This window comes from Malus sylvestris, chromosome 3 (genome assembly GCF_916048215.2).
Source record: "Malus sylvestris chromosome 3, drMalSylv7.2, whole genome shotgun sequence".
In the NCBI taxonomy this organism is placed as follows: domain Eukaryota; kingdom Viridiplantae; phylum Streptophyta; class Magnoliopsida; order Rosales; family Rosaceae; genus Malus; species Malus sylvestris.
In genome coordinates, this window is record NC_062262.1 from 43,378 (window position 1) to 71,084 (window position 27,707).

Here is a 27,707-nt window from a genome sequence, read left to right on the forward strand (position 1 = left end):
ATGAATCAGCAACCGAAAAGCCCAAAAGAAAACCGAATTTGTCTTTAAAAGAGTAGAAAAGAGGAAATTCAAGCTCCGTGTCGTGTCTACTAAGCCAACGGAAAAATAAAGGAATTAAAAAAAATTAAAACCATTAGCAGTCGCCGTAAACGCGGTTGGGGAAGAAACCAAGGCCACCGTGGAAGAAGGAAGGAGAGACACTAGGCTGCCTTATCTTGCACTTGTTCAGGTAAGTCGTCTTGCCGGTGCCATCGCCTCCTCTGGTGCTGATTGCTTATTGCTGGCTCGATCTAATGCTTTCGCACTTGCTTTGCCCTCTTCCTCTTGGTTTGCTTAATTTTTTTTCAAAATTATCTGAAATCTTCAAAAATTGTGCGGATTTGCAGAAGCCATCTGACGCATTTGGTGTCTGGACTGAAACACGGTCGTCGGGAACGCATTTGGTGTCTGGACTGAAACACGTTCTCCTCTGTAATGGAAAAAAAACTCTGAAGATTGTATATCTTGGTTCCATTGACCTCACTTGTTGAAAGCGACGGCAACGAAGAAGAAGAGAGTTTACAGCGTTACTACTATTATTTATTACTAGTACTTAGATTGTTGGCACCGAGGAAAGAAGAGTTGGGATGATCTATTATGGCCCAGCAGTCCTCTCGTCTCCACCGCCTCCTCACTCTCTTGGACAGTATCCTTCAACCTTTTCCTTTGCTTATATTTTCAGCTGTATTAAATTAAATTGTTGTTGAATGCATGTTGTTTAGTTTGGTTACGGATCACCCCCTTTCCTCAATCTCCCAATTCTTTGGTTTCAAAGTTTCAAACTGACTTTTTCTTTAACCCAATCCTGATAGCTGGTTCAACCCAAGCGACCAGATTTACAGCTGCTCGGCAGATAGGGGACATTGCCAAAGCGCATCCTCAGGACTTGAGCTCTCTGTTGAAAAAGGTACTACTGACTTCCACGGTGGCTTTCGTGCAGTTACACCATGCACACTATATCATCTGCATCTTTGCTGCCTTGAAAATGTAACTAAACCAATGAAGAAGTTGAGTTTTATTCGAAAATCAACATTTCAACTACTTCATTTCTCTGGTGACTAAGCTTAAACATGTTCGCCATTTTTTGTTTTTAGAGAGCTAGGTAGAGCTTCACTTTTTTCCGTTTTCATTCAAGATAGGGAGAAACCGGTTAAGGTCTGATATATGGTAATGAAAAGATAGAAATCCAAGAAAGAATACGAGGGCTGCTAAGAGCTAACATCCACTAATATAAATTTCTAAGTAAAAGTATTTTTAACCCTATATATTAATTTCAAATACCTCCAAATGTCTGGTAGTGCCTTTCACGCAAAATTTGCTATTCTTATGATTGTGGCATCAGCCCTTCCAACAAACCAACAAATGTACAACTCTATTGAGCGCACAACACAATGGATACCAAATAGATGTACAACTTTAGCGCACAACACCAATAAACCAGCAAATTTACAACTTTAGTGTCTTACAAGAAAATTTAGCTTCCCACTTTCTTTATACATTCACCACCAAGTAAAGTTAAGTTATTTTCAATGTGCTTAAACAAGAGCCTTATATTAAATATAAACTTCAACAGTAGCATCTCTTTTGTCAGGAATCCGAAATAAAAAAGAAACATTTATTAAAGGACAGCTAACCCAAAGTCATGCCAAACTGTACACGAACTACTAAGAGAATATACACGAACTTCAACAGTAGCATCTCTATTGTACACGAACTACTAAGAGAATGTGAAATACCACAAAACCTCAAAACCTGTCCCAGCCATTTTGAATAACACAACGCATCTGCATTTATTCCTTTCATCTGTTATTCAACTGTGAGTTAAAACTGACTGCCATGATTTTTGCGTTTCCTCTCAAAAGAAAGAAAAATATATGAAACCGATTTCTCATTAACTGTTGTATAACTTTCTCTTTGTTTTGGTTTTTGTTGATAGATGCTCTGGCCTATGGTTGGTTTGTTTGATGTAAAAAGTTTTATGTCAGTTTCTGTTGTAGGGTAGATTTTTGTTTCTTACATATTCCATTTTGAATTTATTAATTTCTTTTTTGTGAAAAAATTTGTCTTTAACTTATGTAACTTGCGAGGTTAGGTCTCCCAATATCTTCGTAGCAAAAACTGGGATACAAGGGTTGCTGCCGCTCATGCTGTTGGGGCTATTGCTGAGAATGTGAAGCACACCTCTTTGATTGAACTCTTTACTTGTATTAAATCGAAGGTGGCTGATGCTGGGATATCTGGTTCTATTGAAGATATGGTTGCCTTCCCTATTTTTGATTCTAACGTTGCTGGCACGTCATTTAGAAGGTGGGATTATTGTACACTTGTAATGCTCTTGTTTGGTTGGCTTTTGATTTGTGCCTGTGAATACACGAGTTTTCTTGGAGACATGGCTGTTTATCTAACTTTGAATTTTGTTAACAGCTTTGATCTCAAAAAGGTTTTGGAGTTTGGTGCTCTGTTTGCATCTGGGGGACAGGTAATGCAGTGTCTATTGTATGTTTGTTGACATAATTGCACTTATGTGAAGAGGGAAGATGTCTAAATTTCACTTTTTGATTATGTAATTTAAATAGGCAGTTTCTTTAAATTGTCCATGTCAATGTGCAATTCTATCATTTATGTGTGTGTTAATGTTTGTTCGTGTTTACGACAAGATAATTGTGGGAAACATTAACAGACCAGTCTAGCCATTTTTAACTATTTATTTATGTATCTGTGCCACATTTTAGACGCAAGATATATTAAAACAAAATAAAGAGATCAGAGATGGAGTTATAGTTCTTCTCTCCCTATTTTATTTTATGTTTGTTTAATCTATTTTAATGATTATTCATATCTAAATTTCTAAAAGGAATTATGTTGCTCATTGATTGTGCTAGGTGATCTATGGTGATCTATGGCTTCATAAAATGAATGGATAAGTGGTCTGATTAAGTGATATATTAAAAAGGCTGACACAGTTTAATAATTCTTGAACGGATCACTTTTCTGATTTTAAAGAACATCTCGGCTTCTTATAAAAGATATAGAGAATTGTGGATACTGCCTTTTGAATTGCAGATGCTTGTTTGTGCAAGAGGATGGCCTAATTTGGTTAATTTTTTTGTGAGCTTTTGATTATGTTTCTTTTTTTTTTTTTTTTTTCTGATTGAAAAAAATATGCTTTGTCTGAGTCTTCATTTCTTCTTTATAATGGATGCTTTCTTTTTTGGAACAGGAGTATGATGTTGCAAATGATCATATGAAGAGCCCGAGGGAGAAACTGGCTCGACAGAAACAAACACTTCGACGTCGTTTAGGTTAGTAATAGTTTAGTTTTTTGCACTGATAATATACCGGGGCCAAAAAGGAAAAAAGATAAATCCCCTTTAGGTTGTTGTCTTTGTAGCGTGGACAGTGTATGATTGTTGGGGAGAGTGTAATGGTTAATTTTTAAAGTTCAATCTACTAATACTGATAAGATGATTGGCTCTTTGAACCATTATGTTTTCTAGTGATTGGATGGGAAAAGACAATCACTAGACACTGTCCACTTGAGAATAAGTTTAGCTATCATTGGATTGGAGACATGTATCTGAACTGCATATCTGATGATTCATATTCCTTATTGCTGAGTTTGGCCTTGTTGTGGCCTTTTGTTGGCTGCCACATGGCATAGTGGGGCCCACCTTTCTCTGTCTAGCAAACACACACCACCACCCAAATGTCATTCACCCACCCACCCATTGGAACTATCACCAAAATCCCACCTGCAAGCCAATGACCATGTACTCCCCTCCCCACACACCAGATTATGATTTTTAATGTGGAATTTTTTTCCTTAATGTGTTTTCTTTTTTAGGTGGATTCATACAGCCGACCCACTTAGTGTTGGGTTTTCTTTTTGATCTTGGGCTAAAATCTGGAGTTTTTTTCTTTTGTTTTTTCTCTGATATGTGATATGGGTATTAAAAAGAAGAAAAACAATAAAGAGGTCGGTCGAGGACTAACTCTGAAACACACAGAAAAAAAAACCACCCAGCACAAACAGCTGGGAAAAGACCTAAAACCGTTATAGGACAGCCACCTTCCAGTCAAGCCGAAGCAAAGAAAATGAAATTCCCATGAACTCTGAGGAATCAAGTTCAAAGAACAGCCATAAACAGAGTCCTTTCCCAGAGCTCCATGAAACCAACTCAAGAAAATTGTCAAAGATCCTTCTGTTTATCTCCAATTCTCCATCGTATGGACCCAAATCACCGCATGAGCAAAGCTGATACATTGCAAGCCTACTCTATCTCACTCCAATATAAACTATACAGCTAGAATACAACAGCTGTCCAGTCCCTCTTCCCTCTTCTGAAAGGAGGCGAAATCTTAATGCTTAAACAATAAATTTCATGAGCAGACTAGATGTCCATAAAGTAAAAAAAAGCAGAAACGTGAGCATGATCACCCTAAACTCAACACCTCTACGAAACTCCATAAAATTAACAATTAGCAGCTTTTCGGTTAAGCCAGATATCTGAAAAAGAACAATCTCTAAACTCAGGAAACGGAAGCCCATAATGACGACCATTACGGTCTTTATCCCATAACTCTTTATTCCTGCTGTCTGTGAGGTCCTCAAAGATCAGCCTATTTCTTTCCATTGATGTTGCCCAAAATCGCTGATACCATAAAACCTTGGCTTTCTTCTTCCCATTTCCAGGTAATTTATGGTTCTTTAATATAAAAGAACAATCTCTGGGCATAACCCAACTGACAAACCTTAGCTTTATTCTCTATATCGTACTGATATAGATGGATACAATGAAGCCAAAAGTCTTGATATGTTAGATCACTCACCGTTTTGCTAATCCATGCAGTGCTGTACCAAGAGGGTGTTGGGTTTTTCCAGCCCATGTTCCAGCCATGATGAGTTGTCCTAAGTCTATTAGGAATTATAGACTTAGAAGATTGAGTGGTTTTCCCAATTGGAGTGGTTTTCTTAATTAGAGTGGTTTTCTCAATTGTACCCAATTTAAATTGTTTTCCCATTTGGAGTTAGTTTCTCAATTGGAGAAGGATTCATAACTAGATTCCAATTAGGATTAATAATCCTTGTTGAAGAAGACCTTTATTTTGTCTATATAAAGGGGCTATTGCACTGGTTTTGAATTTGGGAGCAAAACAATATTTTGTATACCACTCAAGGGATTAGACTGAGAGAATATTGTAAGGGTAAGGTGTGTGCAAGAGCAAAGAAAAGAGTAAGTGTATTTCTTGTTCTTGTTCTTGTTCTTTTAGGTTTTTTCGTCAAGCCTATTCTAGAGACTTGGCAAGATTATTGGTTGTACTCATTATTGATATAGTGAAAGATTGTTGTTGTCCCGTGGACTTAGGCACATATGGCCAAACCACGTTAATTCTCGGTGTTATTTGTCTTGGTTATTTTGTTTTCGACTTCCCGTGTTTGTTCTGTTTTTCCCATTCTTAAACGCGATATTCTCAACAGGGGGGAAGACCATTGTTAAATACCAGAATATGTAGTTAGTGGTGTTTTATTTTATCGGTAATGTAGTCATTGTGAACATTAATTATGGTGTGCTAACTTGCAATTCAATCTCTTGGGTCTAATAGAAATCTCTCTGTTTATTATACAGGTTTGGATATATGTGAGCGGTTCATGGATGTGAATGATATGATAAAAGATGAAGACCTTATTTTACACAACTCGCATGGGAATGGGACTAATCCAAGAGTTTATACATCACATAGTATTCAGCAATTAGTTGCAAATATGGTTCCTAGTGTCTTATCAAAAAGGCCAAGTCCCAGGGAATTGAATCTTTTAAAACGAAAAGCAAAAATCACTTCGAAAGACCAGTCAAAAGGTTGGTCTGAGGATGGGGATGTGGAGGTGTCATGTGCTCAAAATATACCACCAAAGGGGGCATGTCCTGACTCATTCGGGACTAATAAGGTACTAGGTTGCCTACTGATTATTATTATTTTTTTTTGGTACTAGCTGATGTGAATGTTGTATGCCATTTCATACAAACGCTTCTTAATTGGTTGTAATAAAATATGAAGTGTTGAATAATATATATTTTGAAGGAGTGTCATTGAAAAAGTTTGTGGAGTAAACTTCAAGAGTAGGCAATTGAGGGACACGCTGTATTTGTTGGATAAATTTTGCATGCAGTTTTCATGATAAGGTTGCTTGAATTATCATTTAAGTTTTTTATATATAATTAAGCCTTGTTAAGGGGAGATAAGGATCATGAAGGGGATGATTATAGGGGCGAAGAAACGAGGAAATATAATTAGTTATTTATGTATTATCATAGTTCATCAATGATTTAAATGACATTTGTATAGGAATAATTTGGTTATGAGCTTATGATAGCTCAAAAGTTTTCAACTTGAAGGTTTACTCTTCTACTAGCTATAGGTTATTGATGCACTGGTTTGTTTGGGATTTGATACTAGGTTTCACAAGATTTTAAAGGCTGATCTCTACATGCTATTGAATTATTCATTTTCGCATTTGCTATTGTTTTAAGAGGTTTCACATCTTATGATATTCAGGTGTAAATTTCCTAACCATTGTTCTGTTGCAGAATAAATTTGGTTTCTTCCTTCTCACTAGTTTCGCCTTTGTGGGGAATAAGTTTCTGCATTTAATGTTTATTAGCTATGCAGGAATTTTTGGACCTTGATAATCACGAAGAAAAAGTTGAACATGATGGAGAAGGGCGGTGGCCTTTTCATAGCTTCGTTGAGGAACTAATCCTAGATATGTTTGATCCAGGTTGGCTTCTATTATTTTATTTCTAGCAGGGCTTAGGCTGCCTTCTCAGTGTAGCCTTTAAGTGGCTGTCCTGTTTTTCTTCATCTATCTATGTGTATATATGTATCTATATATATATATATATATATATTGATAATATGCTTTTATAATTGCTTTTAAGTGATATTTAGTCTTACAATATTGTTTTTAATTTTTTGTTTTCCAAGTTTGGGAGGTACGCCATGGTAGCGTGATGGCTTTGAGAGAAATTTTAACCCATCAAGGTGCTTCTGCTGGAGTATTTATGCCTGACTTGAGCCTGGAGGGTGCAATGTTTGTGGAATTAGAAAATAAATGCACGTCATCTACAATGAAGAGAGACAGAGAGATTGATTGGAATACGCAAGTTCCTATTGATGAATCTGAACCAGAACTGAAAAAACCAAAGTTTGAAGATGTTACATCTCCATTTATGGATACTATGGTCTCTACCAGCAAGAGTGGGGATTTTGATGTCAGTATACAGGTAGAAGACAGCAGTTGTAAGTCGCCTTCTGGGCAGGTTAATGGTCAACTTCATGTTAGCTCTGTTAAGGTGGAGCCATGTGAGCAACCAGCTCAGACAACTGAGTTAAAGGCCCAGTCTGACAATAAGGGATCCTTTCAGAAAATGGATGTGCTGAAAAGGCTCTCTGAAAATAGTGATATGATGAACTTGGTTAAACTGGCTAGGCATTCATGGCTTAAAAATTGTGAATTTCTTCAAGATTGTGCAATTCGTTTCTTGTGTGTCTTGTCACTAGACCGGTATGACTTTTTTTTTCTTTTCAGTCAAGTCTGCCTTTTATCCAAAAGAATTAAAAAAAACAAAAAGTAGGCATGCTAATTTATTAATTTGCTTAGTTCTAAATTATGTGGATGTTAGTGTGAAACTCCATGCATCTCCATATGATAAAATAATTTTTTATTTTTTTTTCTGTTTATTATGGGTACAGTTTTGGAGATTATGTCTCTGATCAGGTAGTTGCTCCAGTACGTGAAACCTGTGCTCAAGCATTGGGTGTTGTGTTCAAATACATGCATCCCACTTTAGTTCATGAAACACTGAACATCTTGCTGAAGATGCAGGTAAATGTCAGCTATGGCATTGCCATGCTTTTAGTGCTGTATATTGGTTCCACTTGGTTGTTATTACTGGTTTTTGTGGTATTTATGCTTCTGATATTTTGATTTGTTCAGTGTAGACCAGAATGGGAAATTCGTCATGGAAGCCTATTGGGTATTAAGTATCTAGTTGCTGTGAGGCAGGTAAGTATTTGTTTCTGTTTGCAGTATTTTGAGATAATTTGCGATTTGCTGGAGTACCATGCATATTTTGGACATTACTAAATGAAACAATGTGTTGTTTGATGTGTCATGTGTTATTTTTTTTTTTACTATTTTCCATAATATAGAGCTCAAAGTTTTATGATGCGGATAATAGTTTTTGTGGTGATTCTTTGTACTTCAGGTATTTAGAAGTTGAGGTATTAAGTAATATTTGGATGTTTGAACATTTCTTTTCGATCTGTAAATGAATAAACAAACAGGATCTATATGGAATCCATAGATTCTTTTTCTTGATGGATTTTTTGCATCCTTTTAAATTTCCTTAAAGAAATGACATGCAAATAAATAAAGGGTTTCTCACATGTAAGCCCTTGATAACATTACGCTCACACTTCAAACTCAAACTTTAGAAAACAGCCTGCTGATTTTGCGATGAGAGAAGGGCACCAAGGGAAGTTCACAAGTAATAATCAATTAGAACATGGTAAGTGGATAGCCAAGGGGTTTTTGACCCCTCCAATTTAGCCCTGTTAAGTGTTTGTTTATAACACTTATTGTTGTCATGGTGTTTGTTCTAATTTACTGATAATGAGCCATAGGTTTATTTTTATGTATTTTAGTGTGAGGTATGCACAGCGCAACTGGTATAATTTCCATTACTCTTAAAGGAAAGATGGGTTGCAGTGTCTATTGGTGGCTGCTCCCCCGGTTTGCATCGTTATTATCCCTAACTTTACCGCCTAAGTCCATTATTTGGTCGGGTCAGGCTTTATGGACCCATCTATCTGAAATTTTATCTCAAAAGTCCTCAATGTATATTAGGAAGACCTCATTCTTAATATACCCTAGTATGGACATTCACTTCTGTAATATGGGACAATTTTATTTAATACACCATTCCTTACATTCTCCACCTTGGATCAAATCACAATTCCTCGTTCAAGTCCTATTGAATTATCATAACCGTCCATCCCTAGGTATCATCATCCCAATTTGCTGGAAAATCTCACGGGCAACTCCATCTTGAGGATTGATTGGTCCCTAGGTATCATTATCGCATTAAGATTTTCTCGAGTCTGCTCCACCTATTGGGTTTAGCCATCTGACCCTATGGCTGCGCCACCTCAAAGATAATAATGAGCCTAGTGTCCCAGCCTAAACTGTGGGATCTGGTTCCACTTGTTTGTGAACCACTTCTTTCGGCCCTTCCCAAGTTGCATCAATATTTCCCTTACCTCCCTGCTTAGGTCCAAGTTTGGGTTGTGTCACGGACCTACAGTCCATTGCCCCATCCAGATGTGAGGTTTCATCTCAAAACATCTTGGTGAAATTTGGGGAGGGCTCCACTTTTTATTTTATTTTATTGAAGAGCTTCCACTTAAGGCACTGTAATATGGACAATTATATTTGATCCACAGTTTCTAATGGGTATGTTTAAGGAATTGTTTTTTTTCTTTGGTAAGAAATAGAATATATGTATTAATAAAAGTAGTAAGCAGAATATAAAAAATGGGGAGGGCTCCAAAAATTGAAGTCCTTGCGTGGTAAGTGGCTATTGGGAAGGTCAATACTTAAAAGCGACGGTGGTGTTGTCTGTGTAAATCATCGGAGGAGAGCGTCAATCTTGTTTTTCTACTTTGTTCTTATTGCATACAGCAAAGCTGTGGTTGGAAGTTTAAGGAATTTAGAGCTAGCTGGGTTATTCCAAAGGGATGCTTTGAGCTTCTAAGCACCAAGTTGGAGGCTCTAGGATCTAGGTAGGGGGAAGAAAGCTAAAACTTTGTGGGGGCAGTTTGGTGTTGGTAGTTTGTTGGAACATTTGGTTGGAGTGTAATAGAAGAATCTTTGAGGACTATAAGGGAGTGGGAGTAGATGAACTATGGGATAGAGTTAAATGTTGGGCAGCTCTTTGGGCTTGAGTGACGAATGAGGACTATTCTCTATGGATGTGTTAGCAGCTATAATTGAGTTTTGGTTCAGTTTTGATTTTTGTAAATTTGTCCTTGAGAGGTTTCGGCTAGTATTTTAGATGGTGAATTTCTTATCTGTTTGATGTAACTACTGTTAATAAAAGTTCCGTTTCTTGTCAAAAATAAAAAATAAACAATGGGGAGGAGCACAATCAAATTTGACTAGCAGTCCACAAAAGTTGCAACCCACCAACACTGCATCTAAAGTTTCTCAAGGAACCCAAATTTTTGTTATAGAATGGGCAGCGGATGGTGTGCGGTTCCAGGTGCTGTCACTGACTAGATTGAGATCTGCAGGGTGGTGAGGACTTTGACTGCCTTGTATCGGGTGCAGAGAAGGGGGTGGTAGGCTTAGTAGGGCTCGAACCTATAATATAACCGTTATGAGCAGTACGTTTCAATCAATAAACTATGAGCCCCTGCAGATCTCTACATGCAATTTGCTCACTTTGGGAAGAGTGGATGGAAGGAAATTCAATCTCAGAGAATTTCCATTTACTGATCCTACCCCTGCACTATAAGCAAGCCGTGTGGAAAACCGCTTCTGTTTTCCAGTTTTGCACCAATTCGGGCAAAATGGGGTGTAGACCTCTGTAATACTATCATGAAGTCCAGTTTCATAATTGCCCAACATTGCTGAAACGCTGCTTATGGAAAACCATCTACAACCATGTTTTTGTCTTTGTTTCATTAAAAACAAATTTTTTCTTAACCTCCTCCTTAATGGGCTTTTCAACCAGCTGCTTTCTGTTCACGAGTTGGACTCCCACCATACCTAAAAGTGTTGGCTTCGGTTTATCCTCATTGGAAAACAAGTTTGGATGAAGCTTCACCACGCCTATTGAGGTGATTGAGGAATTGTGGATGCTAAGAAGGAAGGATATGTCTTTAGAATCAAGTTTGATAAAATTTACGGCCATGTTGATTGGCCTTTTTACATCATGCGTTTGAAATGAATAGGGTTTGGTAGGAGATGATTAGTTGTTGCTTGAGTTTGGTTAACTTCTCCGTGATTATTGGTAGGTTGAGTGCCTCAAGAGGATTGAGGGAGAGATATGATGTACCCGTTTCCTTTTTTACTTTACTTGTGAAGCAAAATCTATCCTCATCACTTGACCCAGCCCTCCTGTTGAGATTCTCAGTGGATTTAACACAATGCGTAGGCTTATCTGTGAATAAGCGTCTCTCATTTTGGTTTGGTTGTTTCTTTTTGCATTTTATGATTCTTGTCAATCACATTTTATAGTTTCTATGATTCTTTTCAAGGAACACTAATGAAAGGGGCTTGAAAACTTTGAGTTTTAAGGATAAGGACAAAATAAAGGGTAAAGTGAATAGTACCATGATTGACTTTTTAGTGTAAAAACGTGGTTTTTCGTTAAAGTGAACAGTACTGGGAGCTTTTCGTTTAAGTTCCCTTCTTTTTGTGCTTAGTCTTCTAGACTGGAAGGCGGCTTTTCTCTGATGGCTTTTATGCGTTTGTTTGTAATCGGTGTTTTCTATGTTTTTGCTTTCTAAGTCGTGTTTGTTTTCTTTTTTCTGGTTTGGTCTTTTGGACCAACCTCTTTGTTTTTTCTTTTGATCTTAATACAATCGTTTCTTTATAAAAATGTTTCTTTTTATGACACCAGGAGATGCTTCATGATTTGCTTGACCGGGTCCTGTCTGCATGTAAAGCTGGCCTGGAGGACCCCGATGATGATGTTCGAGCAGTAGCTGCAGATGCTTTGATACCTACCTCAGCTGCTATTGTTGCTTTAAAGGGTGAAACTTTGCATTCTATAGTGATGTTGCTTTGGGATATATTACTTGATTTGGATGATTTAAGTCCATCCACTAGCAGGTACACTTGTTTGTTAATTATTTTGTAGTCAATTTGTCTTTTTGTTTTCTATTAATATATGCATCATAGTCTTCTCAAGGTAATATGCCTCATGAGATAATTGATGTCTTGCACACAAATAAGGAAAGTCTTGTGCGCACTCACTTCACCGAACAAAGAGGAGAGAAAGGATGGGGTAGGAGGAAGATTTGGAAAATTGGAGAGAAAAGGGAGAACAGAGGTTGTTATAAATATTTATAGGTGGTATTTGTGCATTGATTTCAGAAAGATGGTATTTTTGGAAAAACTTTGCCATCTGGTGTTACATACGGCAATTTCCCTAAATGATATGGTGTGATAAATTATGTGGAAAAAAAAAAAGATTAGCCTTTTGACACACATCAGCTTGATATGGGGAATTTAGTTTGTCTTCTTCAGTTTGTATGTGCATCTCGGATTTCAGATTTGTTGTCCATATGTTTTGTGCTTCTCAATTATTGTTATAAAGTTTGTGTTACACTTGCATGTTAATAGAAAAAAAAAAAAAAACTTAATAAGCAGTTGTATTTTAATCTGCACTGTAAGTGATTAGAAAGATTCTTATTGGCACATTCTTATCCGCTTAAGAGGTATCACACGCTTGTAAATATAGTGAAAATCTGATATATAACTTATAACCAACTTTTGTCAAAATAGAATCTTAGTCCTTTCAATCGTGGATATTGGTTTTGCAGCGTAATGAATCTTTTGGCGGAAATCTATTCCCAGGAAGACATGATTCCTAAGATTTTTGAGGCATTGACATCACAAGAGATTGATTTGAATGAATTGGGTAGCATTGATGATACGGGAGAAGGATTAATTTCGCAAGATAATCCTTTCATGTTATCAACACTTGCACCGCGATTGTGGCCCTTTATGAGGCATAGTATCACATCAGTTCGTTATTCAGCTATCCGCACGTTGGTAAACTTCTCTTCTCTTGGCTCTGTTGTTTTGTTATCCAATTTTCAACCATTTTAAAAAAAATATATAAATTCTATATTAAAGTCTTTATTCATTTTGTCTTTTGTCACTACAAGCGTCTTGTTTTGAGCAAGAAATAAAAAGGCCCAAAACAAAAAATCTGTTAATGTATATTGACCGGCAACCAAGTTATGAAAGCATGCCTATGATTCAATGCATAAATCAAGGCAGTTTCACCCTCGCCACTTCAGCAAAGGCACCCCTATTGGCTTTGGGAGTGTTGTAACTATTTAAGAAACCAGATTTCCTGATGTGCGCACCACATTTTGACCTTTAATTATGTTCATTGGACAACAAGACAACCATTACAAATGAGAAGCTGATCGGATCTAGCAAGATGCTGCCAATCCCCATTGACCAGAATGTGACTTGCATTGACTTTTGGTCTGGTATCTGAGTGAACATAGCTAACAATAGCATTATTAGCAAAGCCAGTTTATTCCTGTTGTCCCACCACAAGTGATGTGATTTTTCCATTACCATCTATCTAATGTTATATTTTCTTGTGTTTAAACATGTAATTATTTTATTGGTACTATTTCGTACGTGACATTTATAAAATGCTTACTTGTGGATCATGGTTCAGATGTTCTTAAGTATGCATATATACATGTTTGTTTGGGTGGGAGGGTGTATGCGTAATTATATGTTTGCATGCCTGTAATATGTTGATGTACAGTTAATTCTCTACTATGCATTTTCATTTGCAGGAACGACTACTTGAAGCAGGATACAAAAGGAGTCTCTCTGAGTCTTCGAGTACTTCATTTTGGCCTTCTTTTATCTTGGGTGATACCCTTCGGATTGTTTTTCAGAATTTACTGCTTGAATCAAATGACGAAATTTTGAAACGTTCAGAGAGAGTTTGGGGGCTCCTTGTTCAGGTTCTTTACTTTGTGATAATGAATGGTTTTAATTGTACTTCTGTTTATTTCTTCTCGTTGAAGATGTAGTTATCCTGCTTCTTGATTTTGTTTTTTGTTAACAAGAAGAAGATATGAAAATGTCACCTGGTCTCGCATTAGCGTGACTGTGGGACTTTTATTTGGAGACACAAATAATCTAAGCCTCTTATGAACTCTCCTTTCCTTTTACCTGGATATTGTTTTCCGCATTTCTACATTTATATATGCAATTGACACGCCACGTATTTCCATGTTTGCTCATCCTTTCATACTCGTTGGAAGGCAGCTATGGTGTTTCTATCATAGTTTTCTATGTGGCTGCTGTAGATCTCTGTTAATTTCCTTTTTGTCTCTGGATTCTGGTCGGCTTCTTGATCACTGATTGTGAATTTTTGTTATGATAAATGTTTCTTTTAAAAAAAAAATATATATATATATATATCAGTTGTTCTTAATTGTCCGAACTTGTAATGATTACCAGCAGTAGTATCTATTCCTGTCTTGCTTAATTTTCTTGATTTGATGCCTTTGCTCTTGCTTTCTGTTTCTTGCTTTTGGTTACATTTTATTGATTCTTATTTGTAAAAATTTATGCTCGTTCTAACACTCTCCCCCCACCCCAAAACCGGCTGTTATACCAGTGTCCATTAGGTGACTTGGAAATTGCTGCAAGGTCATATATGTCCTCTTGGATAGGACTTGCAACTACTCCGTATGGATCAGCATTAGATTCTACAAAAATGTTTTGGCCTGTTGCTCTCCCACGAAAGAGTCATTTTAAAGCAGCAGCTAAAATGAGAGCTGTGAATCTTGTAAATGAGTCTTGTAGAAACATTGGGTTGGAATCTTCGAAGGGATCCATTCCGGAGGAAAAAGGTGGAGATGCTTCAACCAATAATGTTCAGATAGTTGTTGGTGCGGATGTTGAAATGTCTGTTATGCGTACCAGAGTGGTTACTGCAGCTGCATTGGGAGTTTTTGCTTCTAGATTGCATGAAGGTTCAATGCAGTATGTAATCGATCCACTGACTAAAGCATTTACCTCTTTATCTGGTGTCCAGCGGCAGGTACCATTTGATTTCAAATGCAAGTTTCCACCATCATCCCCTTCCTCTTTTAGTATTGGTATATTTAATCATTACTCATATGCAATCAGGTGGCATCTATGGTTCTTCTTTCTTGGTTCAAAGAGATTAAAAGTGCAGATGTGTTTGAAAACGCTGGAGTTATGCCAGGTTTTCTGAACCATCTCAAACATTTGATGTTGGATTTCTTGGCATGCTCTGAACCTGGTTTCCCTACAAACGATCCTTGTCTTCCTTATGCTGAGCTTTCAAGAACGTATTGTAAGATGCGTTGTGAGGCTAGTCAGTTGTTAAATGCTATTCAATCATCGGGTATGTTTCAGAGTTTGTTGTCTACTACCAAAATTGACTTGGAAAGGTTGAACGTGGACAATGCAATTAATTTTGCATCAAAACTTCCAATGTTGTGTAATGATATTGGGGGAAATGATTCTTTGGAAAGGCACATTGTTGACGATATAGAGTCAGCAAAACGACGACTTTTGACAACTTGTGGATATTTAAAATGTGTTCAGGTAATTGTGGGACATAATTGCATATTTTTGAAATGCTTCTTTAAGTGATAGGCTGAAGGATACTTCTTATTTTTTATTTTATTTTATGGAATTCTTGGAGCAGTGTCGACATTTTTCATTTTTATTAAGGGTTTTGTTATTCCCCATTTCTATAATTATATTTGAGTCGTTACCTTTTGCTCACTATTACATTCTGCAACAATCTGCAGAGCAATCTGCATGTTACTGTCTCTTCTCTTGTTGCTGCTTCTGTTGTTTGGATGTCAGAGCTCCCTGAACGACTAAATCCAATTATTCTGCCTTTGATGGCTTCTATCAAAAGAGAACAGGTAACCTCCTATATATAATTGTTTTCTTAATTCTATGGTTGCTTAGTTATTTAATCTGATATGTCTTAAATCTCTTTGGAAGGAGGAAATACTACAAGAGAAGGCAGCTGAGGCACTTGCAGAGCTTATTTCTCATTGTATTTCACGTAGCCGAAGCCCAAATGATAAGTTAATTAAGAATATATGTAATTTAACATGTGTGGATCCTAGAGAAACACCTCAAGCTGCAGTCATCTGTTCCATAGATATTATTGATGACCAAGATCTCCTATCTTTTGGGACAAATACTGGTAAGCAGAAATCAAAGGTCATTCTGGCTGGTAACGAAGACCGCTCAAAGGTTGAAGGCTTTATTAGCAGACGAGGCTCTGAACTTGCCTTGAGGCATCTTTGTGTGAGGTTTGGTGCTTCATTGTTTGATAAGCTTCCAAAACTATGGGATTGCCTCACTGAAGTGCTTAAGCCTAGTAGTATTGAGCCCCTTAATCCTGCAGATGAAAAGAAAATTACACAAACTCTAGAATCTGTGAAGGATCCCCAGATCTTGATAAATAATATCCAGGTTCTTATCATCCTTGATTTAGTTGGTTATTTTACTTATATTAAATCTTGTGACTGCATTCAGTACAAATATTTTTGCGTATGATAGTGCATATGCATCATTAAATGTCAAAAGGTGTTACAAATATGAAAATTCAGTCTATTAATTTAAAGCTCTTTTGTTACTTTAAAATGATGGGATTCAAGACCACTAATAAAGATAAGGGACCAGAGTGTTAGGATTTGGTTTGTCTTTTGTTAGGTGTCCTCTTTTGCTTAGGATTGTATTAGGAAAGCTGAAGGTGCACATATTCTTTTCCTACAAGGATTAAGAAAGAATTAAGTTTTCTTGTACAATTAGATTAGGAATCCTAAAAGCAGAAACATAATAGGAATGCAAGTGTGCTTTCCTATCCCAAATAGATTAGGATACCTAATTAGATTATAGGAGTGTAAACCGCACCTTATACTTATAAATAGGGTGGGATAAGGGCTGAAAAGCTAGCAGAAAACAGAGACAGCCGAGAGAAGATAGGGTTTACTTCTAGGGTTTGCGAAGTACTTTATTAATCAAAGAAGCCGTGGTCACAACTGGATGTAGACAAAAGTTCTGCATAATTAGGATAAATCTTGTATGTTTCTAGTTATCCCTATTTGATAAGTTTAGTCTATTGTCGGATACATCAAAGAACAAGATCTGGAGGGGAGTCAAAATAACAACAAATATCAAGAGATCGGTTCAAGATGCTATGCGATGGCAAGTATGACTTCATAGACTAGGAAGGGATGATGAAGAACGTACTGATACAACAAGAGTTGGATGATGTACCCTTTGGTGAGAAGCCAAAGGCCATGACAAAACCGACATAGACCAAGATTCTCAAGAAGGCGAACAGTTCCATCGAGATTCATCTCACAAAATTATTCAGGTCCCACATGACAGAAACGATAACTGCTAAGAAAGCATGAGACAAGTTGGAGAAGTTGACAAAACCATGTCCAATAAACTATTTCTCAAGGATGAATTATTTGGGCTTTGACTAGAAGAAGGATGTCGAAGAAATTGACAAAGATGATGATATGGCTATCATCTTGCTAAGGTCTCTACCCTCGTCTTTCAAGCACTTTCGAATAACTTTAATGTTCGGAGAGGAGTCCCTACATCTTGAGGACGTAATTCAAGCTCTTCAGTGATATGCTAAACTAGATGATATAGCTAAAAGTTCTCAAGGCCTTTATGTCAAAGGAAAGGAGAGGGGGCAGGCAAAGACGAAGGAAGAAAAGAACATCAATAAGGGTAGGTCGAAATCCAACAACAAAGCCTTTTCCCACTAAGTGGGGTCGGCTATCTGAATCCTAGAACGCCATTGCGCTCAGTTTTGTGTCATGTCCTCCGTTAGATCCAAGTACTCTAAGTCTTTTCTTAGGGTCTCTTTCAAAGTTTTCCTAGGTCTTCCTCTACCCCTTCGGCCTTGAACCTCTATCCCGTAGTCACATCTTCGAACTGGAGCGTCAGTAGGCCTTCTAAAAGAAGGTTGCAAGAAGGGATGTCTAATTGCAAGCTGGGTTTTTGTGAATTGCGTTCTCAAGAAGCAAAGAAAGGTATTGTTCGCAAGTACCAGTGTAAATAAGCAAGGAGCAACTCAACTATATTCACTTAAATGTTTGGATCTTGCGCCAACTAAATCCTAGGTGGCTTTAGGTATTTTGTTACTTTTATAGATGATTTTCCTAGAGGTCGCACTTGGTGCGATGGCAAGTGCCTTTGCCCATGAGCGGTAGGTCTCGGGTTCGAGACTTGGGAGCAGTCTCTCCATAAATGGGGGTAAGGCTAGCCGACATTCACCTCTCCCAGACCCTGCGTAAAGCGGGAGCCTTGTGCACTGGGTACGACCTTTTTATAGATGATTTTCCTAGAAAATTTTGGGTTTATTTATGAAAGAGAAATCCGAGGTTTTTTGCAAAGTTCTCGGAATGGAAGATAGAAACCGAGAATCAAATTGGAAGAATGATCAAGTACATGGGAAGCGACAATGGAGGTGAGCATGCAAGCAAGGAGTTTGTTGATAATTGTAAGCAGAAAGGCATCATGAGGCACTTCATAGTAAAGAAGAATCTCTAACAAAACGAAGTTGTTGAGAGAATAAATAGAACTTTGGTGGAAAGAGAGAAGCATGAGATTTCATGCAAGATTGGAGTGCAGAAAGTTACTTGATTAATCATGCAAGTTACTTGATTAGGAGTGCAGAAACGATGCTTCTCAACAAAGTCAAGATCATTGGAGAGAAGAAGAATGATGCTGAAGAAGAAGCAACAAGAATTCCATTCATCAGACCAGGGGAAGATGAAGCTCAAGTGGAGCCAATTGAGCAAGGATTCGAATTTGATAATCCTGAGGAAGAAGAAGAGCATCAACATCATCACCAGGTAGGAATCAGGTAGAGCAAGAAACAAGGCATGTTGCAAACACTCTAATTCGCTCAAATATCCCAAGGGGTTCAAATTCCAACCCACATTTTACCTACATTCTAGAGATGCATGGCACTTGCAAACCCATTCGAAACAAGAAGTAACCTAACAAGTTTGGGTTTGATTGACCAAGACGAAGTTGATTATGCTTTTAACATTAGTCAAGGAGATAACTACTTATCAAGAAACTATAGCAAGTGATGAATGAGATAATTGGATAAGTGCTATGACAGAAGAAATACTCTGTTCAAGAACTCTGTTTGAGAGTTGGTTCCGAAGCCCAATGATAGAAAGCTAGTTGGATGCAAGTGGATGTATAGGAAAAAAGGATTACATGAACAAGATGCCATGAAATTCAAAACAAGGTTCGTGACAAAGGGGTACTCACAGAAGGAAAGGGTGAACTATGATGAAGTCCTTTCACCCGTGGTCAATCATACTTTTATCAGATTGCTTTTACGAATGGCAGCACAACATGGCAGAGAGATTGAGCAAATGGATGTGAAGACTGCGTTTCTCTATGAGGGTCTAGAGGAGATGATTTTCTTGGCTCAACCAGAAGGGTTTGTCGAGTATGGGAAAGAGAACCTAGCGTGTTGGCTTAGGAAGTCCTTGTATAGCCTGAAGTAGTCTCTAAGGCAGTGGTACAAGAGGTTTGACTCCCTTGTGCTGAAAATTAATTTTAGAGATGCTTATATGACTGTTGTGTACTATCATGTATTTCAAGATGGGATGTTCGTATAGCTGTTGCTATATGTGGATAACATTCTAATTGCTTGTCAAGACAAGTCTGAGTTCAAGACTTAAAGAAGATGTTGAGCAAGGAGTTTGACTTGAATAATCTAGGTGTTGCATAAAAAATCCTTGCCATGGAAATTCAGAGAGATAGGACCGGTAGTATGCTTTGGATATCAGAAGCCAAGTATATTCAAAAGGTTCTTGAGAAGTTCAATATGCTAGAAGCAAAGGATAGTTTCGACACCTTTGGCGGCTCAATTCAGATTAAGCAGGCAACAATGTCCTAAAGTGGGGGTATGGTGGCAGTACTAATAGTGGGTGTGGTTGTTGGGGTGTAGAGGTAACAATAGTGGTTGGGGCGGCAACAACAACAGTAGTGGCAATGGGCGGCTGTTGTGATGGTGGCAGTGACGGCACAATGGCGGTGATGGTGGTGGCAATGGTAGCGGTTGAAATAGCGCTGGTGGTGGTTTTGATGGCGGCAACGGTGGTGGTGGTATGGTGGTAGCAACAACGGTGGTGGAAACGGCGGTGGTGGTGTAAGGTTAATGTTTGTGGCAGTATGTAGTGGCCATTACTTTGTTCTCCAAAGGATAAAACGAGTGTAAGAGGTTAAACAATGTCATTTTAAAATTTATGAGGGTGTTACAGGGTTTGAAAATATTCATAAAAGGCTCAACTTTGCTTTTTTTAAAGTAGCCTTTAAAAGCAACCTACAAACTGCTTTAAAAACTGTTGTCTAGACTCCATTGCTTTTAAAACAAGCATGATATTTTAGTTTTATCGAACACTTTTTCATGGCTTAACATTGAAGAGAGCAATTTTTTTGTGGAAAAAAGCAATACCAAACGTGGTCTAAGTTCAAAAAAGAGAAACAGGTGATGGAGAAGGTGCCCTATGCTAATGTCATGGGCTGCCTAAGATGTGCAATGGGATGTGTTGATGCCGACTATGTAGGGGACTTGGACAAGAGAAGGTTGGAAGGCACTACTGCAACCAATTGTAGCTTTGTGGACCACATGAGCGTAGTACATTGCTTTGGCTGAAGTTGGAAAGGAAGCAATTTGGCTTGGTGGTTTGGTGAGCCAATTGGGAATCACTCAGGATTACATGAAGCTTAAATGTGACAATCAAAGTGCAATTCACTTGGCAAATAATCTGGTTTTTTTATGGAAGATCAAAGCACATGAAGTGAGGTATCACAGAATGCAGGATTGGGTGGAGTCCAAGGAGATTTGGGTTGAAAAGGTTCATACGGACAACAATGGCATATATTTTCATACCAAGATAGTGTCAGCCAAGGAATTTTAGCATTGCTTGAACTTGATCAATCTAGTCGATTGATTAAGGTGGATCACCTCCTCACTTGAGGTTTAATGAGGCAAGAATAAGTTTGCCTAGGTGAGGGTACTTGAAGTTTCCGAGCTGCTTCAAGAATGGTCGAATATACTTGAGTTTGGTTTGGGGTGTCTTCACCCCCTGTTCACCAAAAAAAAGGATACTTTGGGGTGCAACAGTCCAAACTTGGTTAGATTCACCAAGGTGGAGATTGTTAGGATTTGGTTCGTCTTTTGTTAGTTCTAGGGTTTGCAAAAGTATTGTATACTCGATTATTAATCAAAGAAGTTGTGCTTTCTGTACCCAAAGAAATCACAATTGTACGTAGGCAGAAGTTCTGCCGAACAAGTATAAATCTTGTGTGTTTCTAGTTATCCTCAATTGCTAAGTTGAGTCTATTGCCGGATGCATCAAAGAACAAGATCCAAAGGGGAGTCGAAATAACAACACAAAGACCAATCAGGGTTTCAGAATTAAGGAAAAGTAATTACATGAACTGAGATGTTGTGGGTATGTGGAATGAAAACTGGAAGCTCATGCAATTTGTTTTACCTTTTCCTTTTTAAAATTTTTTCTACTGTCTAAAATATTAAGTGTGTATTGACCCAAAAAAATAAAAAGAGGAGTGGATTTTAAAATAATAAAATCAGAGAACTAGAAGAAAAGGGGAAGATAAATTTAAGAAGCACATCCATCTTTACTCAACATGGCAACTTGAAGCTGCTTCACTCAATTCTCAAATGGTTTTGTGCTTGTAGTAATTTCGTGGTTAATAATGGCCATCCTTAATTTCTTGACTCCTTATTTTTCTTAAGGCCAAAGGTTAAAAAATAAAGACTAACCCAATCTTATCAGAAGTTCTTTTGTTCATGCTTTGTTTCTAACTATTTGGCTCACCCTGTTGCATTAGCTGCTAATGTCTATTTTATCCATAACAATTTAGATGTATTGATCTTTTCTTTGGGTTTTTTTTCTAGTTCTGAACTATCTACCTTTACTTGATTGTAAATTAGGACATAACATTTTTAGGAATTTGAGATTCTAACATGAGTTATTGCATTACAAATGGTAAGCCATCAAAATTTGTGGACCTACATACTTGAAACCTAAATTTTGTCTCAAAATTTGCAGGTAGTACGTTCTATTGCTCCAATGCTAAATGAGGATCTGAAACCAAAACTACTCACCCTTCTCCCATACATATTTAAGTGTGTTCACCATTCCCATGCTGCTGTTAGATTGGCTTCCTCTAGATGCATCACCACAATGGCCAAGTCAATGGAAATGCATGTGATGGGAGCTGTAATTGAAAATGTCATACCCATGTTAGGGGATATGACATCTGTTGATGCCAGACAAGGTGCAGGCATGCTTATTAGTTTGCTTGTCCAAGGACTGGGTGTGGAGCTGGTTCCATATGCTCCTTTCTTAGTTGTCCCTCTTCTAAGGTGTATGAGTGATTGTGATCAGTCTGTCAGACAGAGTGTGACTCGCAGCTTTGCTGCCCTTGTACCTCTTCTTCCACTCACACGGGGCCTCCCTCCACCTGTTGGACTAACTGAAGGTTTCTCCAGAAGTGCAGAAGATGCAACATTTCTGGAGCAACTACTTGACAACTCCCATATTGATGATTACAAGCTTTGTACTGAACTGAAAGTGACACTGAGAAGGTAGCTAAAATACTTAATCTTGAATGAAGTCGTAGCTAAGCCTAAAACTTTTAAACTTGACTTGATATTTATCTTTGCAACAGCTAAGACTACAATTCTAAATGAACTGGGGACATTTTTAATTATGTTTGTGCCTAGTTTATTCGTGATGCGTAGCAATATTCTAAACCCATGTTTATAATGTATACTGGTTAGAATTGCAGAAGAGGGGAAATACATCTCGATTGTTGGATATCTTACTGGTAGTCACTTAGAAGTTTGGTTGCCGAGGTTGACTGTTAGTTGGGTGGATATAGAAGCACTCTATTTTTTAGGGCTTACTGTTATGTATAAATTGGTTTGACTTTGTACTGCATCAACATTCTGGTTCCTAACAGATCCTTTTGGTTATAGGTATCAACAGGAAGGCATAAATTGGTTAGCCTTTTTAAAACGTTTCAAGCTTCATGGAATCTTATGTGATGATATGGGTCTTGGTAAGACACTTCAAGCATCTGCTATTGTGGCTTCTGATATAGTTGAGCATCGAACTTTGAATGACGGCAATCCTCCATCATCTTTAATTATTTGCCCATCAACACTTGTTGGACATTGGGCCTTTGAGATAGAGAAGTACATTGATCTTTCCATAATATCTACACTCCAATATGTTGGTTCTGCTCAAGAGCGCATTTCTCTTCGAGAACATTTTGAAAAGCATAATGTGATAATAACATCATATGATGTGGTTCGCAAAGATATTGATTATCTTGGGAAGCTTCTCTGGAACTATTGTATCTTAGATGAAGGACATGTGATCAAGAATGCAAAGTCGAAAATTACACTTTCAGTGAAGCAATTGAAAGCCCAGCATCGTTTGATATTGAGTGGAACACCAATCCAGGTTGGTCTTTCACTGATTCATGAAATTACCTTAAAACTGATTTTCTATTTTCTTCTGAAAAGGAACCTACTGTTTGTTGTAGAATAACGTCATGGATTTGTGGTCCCTTTTTGATTTCCTAATGCCCGGCTTTCTTGGAACAGAGAGGCAGGTGTGTTTTAGCCTTCTTCTGTTATATATTATATTCTTTTGTTGGTTTTCTTTATTTGAATCTTTTTATGTGGCAGATAAAATTATCTTATAGAAGTAAACATAAAAACAAACTCTGAAAACAAATGGTGGCTTTCAGGCTAAACCCACATAAATATTTTTCTGATAGATACCCACATAAATCTTTACAGGAACTCAAATAGATTAATTTGGAAAAATCTTAAACCCTGCTTTCTGGGAGCAGAGGCTGTGAGCATCCATTTTTGTAACTTTGGTCTACAAAGACTACTGATAAAGTGTTGGCTGACATGAGTTGAAGCAGAACTCTTGACTAAAGTTTGAACAAGAAATCTCGTATAAATAAAAGAGTTGATTCTATAGAATAAATGTAGATTGGAGGCAGTAGATTCATAGGATTCATATTATTTGACTTATTGTATTTGGTTTCATACTTGATCGAGATAGTTTGTATTGCTATATATATCCTCCAAATTGGAGAATAACATAATCAAGAGATAAACTACTCTGATTTCACACTTAAAAGTCTAGAATGAGGGTTAGTAAGAGCGTACAATTATTTTTAGAGTGTAACTTACATTGTGTTTTCTTTCTGTTAAGGGTGTACTTATAAAGTTACTAAAGAGTCTGGTATGATGAAGATGAACATCATCTATCAGAAAATAATATTATTTTAAATTCTGTGTCTTTCTCGTAATCAACTACATGTTTGGATAGTTTCCATTGTCAGTTTAAGTGATTATAATTCCTCTTTCATGATTTGCTAATCTCTTGAAAATTTTAGATGCATGTACATTCTGTGTACGCATTTCCCTGGATGATTGTCAGTCTGATTTGATAAATAAATAAATCTGTTGTTTCAACGTTATTTGGGCAGTTCCAAGCTGCTTATGGAAAACCACTGGTGGCAGCCAGAGATCCTAAGTGCTCTGCCAAGGATGCTGAAGCAGGTGCACTTGCGATGGAAGCATTGCACAAGCAGGTAAATTTCCTTCCTTTTTATTGTTTTTTATGCAAATTAAACTTCTTAAAAAAATTGTGCTACTTGATGTTTGACCCCTTGGTAGTTGACCTTGCAAACTCACTGGAAACTGATGTGAAAAATAATACAATGGTCAAACTTTTACAAGTATATATGAAATTTTCCGTGCATTCCAAGTTCTGGAATTTTAAAGAGTGCAAATTGTTCACTGAGATTCTTTTCTGGTGAAATTAGCTGGCTTAGTACTTACTGTTGGCAAAAGTGATAAGAGTTGTGCAGAAATTGTTGTACTTTTCTAACTAAAAAATATTCTGTCAAATAGGTCATGCCTTTCCTCCTCCGTCGAACAAAAGATGAAGTCTTGTCTGATCTTCCCGAGAAAATTATTCAGGACAGGTTCTGTGACCTGAGCCCTGTACAATTGAAATTGTATGAACAGTTTTCTGGGTCACATGTGAGACAAGAGATCTCAAGTATTGTAAAACAAAATGAGTCAGCAGATACAGGAGGGCGTAGTGAATCACCTAGAGCTTCATCCCATGTTTTTCAGGTAATTTTGTTATTTATTTTTGTATTTAATTCTCTTTTGCTTCAGTATGCTCCTATCATTGAATGGATGTTACTTGTTCTTGTTTCAGGCACTTCAGTACTTGCTTAAACTTTGCAGTCACCCATTGCTTGTTCTTGGAGAAAAGGTCCCTGATTCAATTGCATGCCTGTTGTCAGAGCTACTACCGGGAGGCTCTGATACAGTTTCAGAATTGCACAAACCATACCACTCTCCCAAACTAGTTGCTCTTCAGGAGATTCTTGAAGAGTGTGGAATAGGTGTTGATGCTTCTAGTTCTGAAGGTGCCATAAGTGTGGGGCAGCACAGAGTCTTGATATTTGCTCAACATAAAGTATTGTTCGTTTATGTTTGACTTATTCAGTTAATTCTGTTTTAAACTACCTGTGCTTAGCTTACATTCATGGTTTTTAATGTGCAATGCCTTCTCATGCAGGCATTTCTGGACTTAATAGAAAGAGACTTGTTTCTCACTCATATGAAGAGGTTGGTCTCCTGAACCTCTATCATGCATCTGTGTTAGTTGCTTAAGTCTCCTAATTTTATGAAAGACTGTTTTGGAGTGGAAAGTTATTCTAGTGTTGATTCTCTCATAATCTTGACCCACAATTCTGATAAGTAACAGTATTACATGAGTTTTAAATATTTCAGTTAGAAATCTGTTTTGTTGGACCTAGAAAAATTAATATGCCAGAAATCAGTGGGTTGAGTACATGTGACAAATAAATTATTAGATATGGTGGGTGTAACTGTAAAAGAATCATCCTCTAGTATAGTGAACTTGTGCAATTGCTTTCACAATGTTTGTCCTCTTGTATAGTATAGTATAATGATCTAATGGTCTTACATGTTGCTTGAAAGCAGTGTAACCTACTTGCGGCTGGATGGGTCAGTTGAACCTGAAAAACGTTTTGATATTGTCAAAGCTTTCAATTCGGATCCTACAATCGATGTTCTGCTACTCACAACCCATGGTTGGCTTTTTATCCTTTGCTTGCGTACTAGATTCACAGTCAAGAGTGTTACTAAGTCTAAAATTGAATCACTTTCCGCAGTTGGTGGGCTGGGCTTGAACCTGACATCTGCAGACACACTCGTTTTCATGGAGCATGACTGGAACCCCATGCGGGACCATCAGGTGACTGTCTTTTGCTGTCTTTATCCTCTAAGGAGTCTAAATTTCATCTCTTGAAATTGGAATCATAGGCCATCTGTCACATTTCATGTCTAGTGTTCAGGAAAAGATCTCTCTGATGAACTTCAATAAAGCTCCCTAATTGCTCGTCATCTTTTCTTGAAATTGGATAGAGACCAGCTGCCATATTTCAAGTCTAGTTTTCAATAAAAGATCTCTGAGATGAAATTCAGTGAAGCTCCCTAATTGCTCAGCATTATTCATTGTTATTTACCTTTTTTTTTATCACTTGCAGGCAATGGACAGAGCACACAGATTAGGTCAGAAAAAAGTTGTCAATGTCCATCGCCTTATTATGCGTGGCACTCTCGAAGAGAAAGTTATGAGCTTGCAAAAGTTTAAGCTTTCAGTAGCTAATGCAGTCATTAATGCTGAAAATGCTAGTATGAAAACCATGAACACAGACCAACTGCTTGATCTATTTGCTACTGCAGAAACATCTAAAAAGGTATTGCTGGCTGGTCTATCATCTGCATGTTCTTGCCGATGTTGAACCTATATGATAACCATGTTATTGTTTTTCTTGTGGTTCTTTTGGATGCTGCACACATTTACAGAAGCTAATACAAATTCTAATTGAATTGTTATGTGTCTGCTGCAAGTTCTTAGTTGATGTCAATGACAAGTTTCAACTATTTGTTTGTTTCCTAGGGAACTTCTATATTAAAGCATCCTGATGGAAAATTTGATGGAGATATGAAATTAATGGGCACTGGAAAGGGGTTGAAAGCAATTCTTGGTGGGCTGGAGGAGTTGTGGGATCAATCACAGTACACCGAAGAATACAATCTCAGTAACTTCTTGGCAAAGCTTGATGGTTGATGCGAAGCTTACGACTCTGTACAGTATATTTCTGCATCATGTAAGGACCCAAATTTTGACATTGTAGCTCAAGGCGTACTCCTTCCTTTTCATTAGAGTTCTCCCATATCGTTATAATTTCAGGACGTTGAGGGCAAGAGTTGCATGAGTGGTTCCAAAGCCTGTCATTACCGTGCCTTGCAAAGTCATGGAAAAGGCAAAGAACAAACAAGCATACCATTTCCATGGGATTTGCAAAGACATGAGCAAGCATATCTTGCAAAGGCATGCTAAAGGAAGGGCATGAACAAGCATGCAGTGACAATCAACGACCAAAAGCATATATGCTTTTGTTTTTTTTGTTTTTTTGTTTTTGTTTGTTTGAACAAAAAGCATATATGCCTTTACAAGGTGTAAACAAGGCATGGTTGAAGGCAACGTAAGGCACCACTTATGTCACAAAGGTGACTAGTCTAAAGCTGCCTATAAATGATTTCTAGGTTTAGAAATTCTCTGCCATGGTATTGGGATACACTTAATTCACCACATTGTTTAAATTAAATATCACATTAATAGGA

The 27,707-nt window shown here is 37.5% G+C and overlaps 1 protein-coding gene across 3 annotated transcripts; it reads left to right on the top strand.

Moving 5' to 3' along the window:
* Window positions 1-85: 85 nt before the first annotated feature.
* LOC126615115 (TATA-binding protein-associated factor BTAF1-like) lies at window positions 86-27,707 on the top strand. Of its 3 annotated transcripts, XM_050282861.1 has the most exons (30): window positions 86-229; window positions 387-685; window positions 852-946; window positions 2,132-2,346; window positions 2,464-2,518; window positions 3,260-3,341; window positions 5,667-5,986; window positions 6,709-6,817; window positions 7,024-7,603; window positions 7,792-7,924; window positions 8,036-8,104; window positions 11,727-11,938; window positions 12,652-12,883; window positions 13,654-13,827; window positions 14,490-14,915; window positions 15,005-15,448; window positions 15,658-15,777; window positions 15,860-16,339; window positions 21,994-22,532; window positions 22,926-23,415; window positions 23,498-23,566; window positions 24,461-24,565; window positions 24,888-25,115; window positions 25,204-25,467; window positions 25,570-25,619; window positions 25,998-26,107; window positions 26,189-26,271; window positions 26,564-26,776; window positions 26,980-27,190; window positions 27,274-27,707. In XM_050282861.1, exons 2-29 carry the CDS (start codon window positions 637-639, stop codon window positions 27,148-27,150), a joined length of 6,117 nt encoding a protein of 2,038 aa, XP_050138818.1. In that variant the 5' UTR covers window positions 86-229; window positions 387-636; the 3' UTR covers window positions 27,151-27,190; window positions 27,274-27,707. The 3 variants fall into 3 exon arrangements, with proteins under 3 accessions (XP_050138818.1, XP_050138817.1, XP_050138819.1); XM_050282860.1 differs by having other exon boundaries at window positions 26,980-27,707; XM_050282862.1 differs by lacking the exons at window positions 86-229; window positions 387-685; window positions 852-946; ... (1 more) ...; window positions 2,464-2,518; window positions 3,260-3,341 and having other exon boundaries at window positions 5,841-5,986; window positions 6,701-6,817; window positions 26,980-27,707.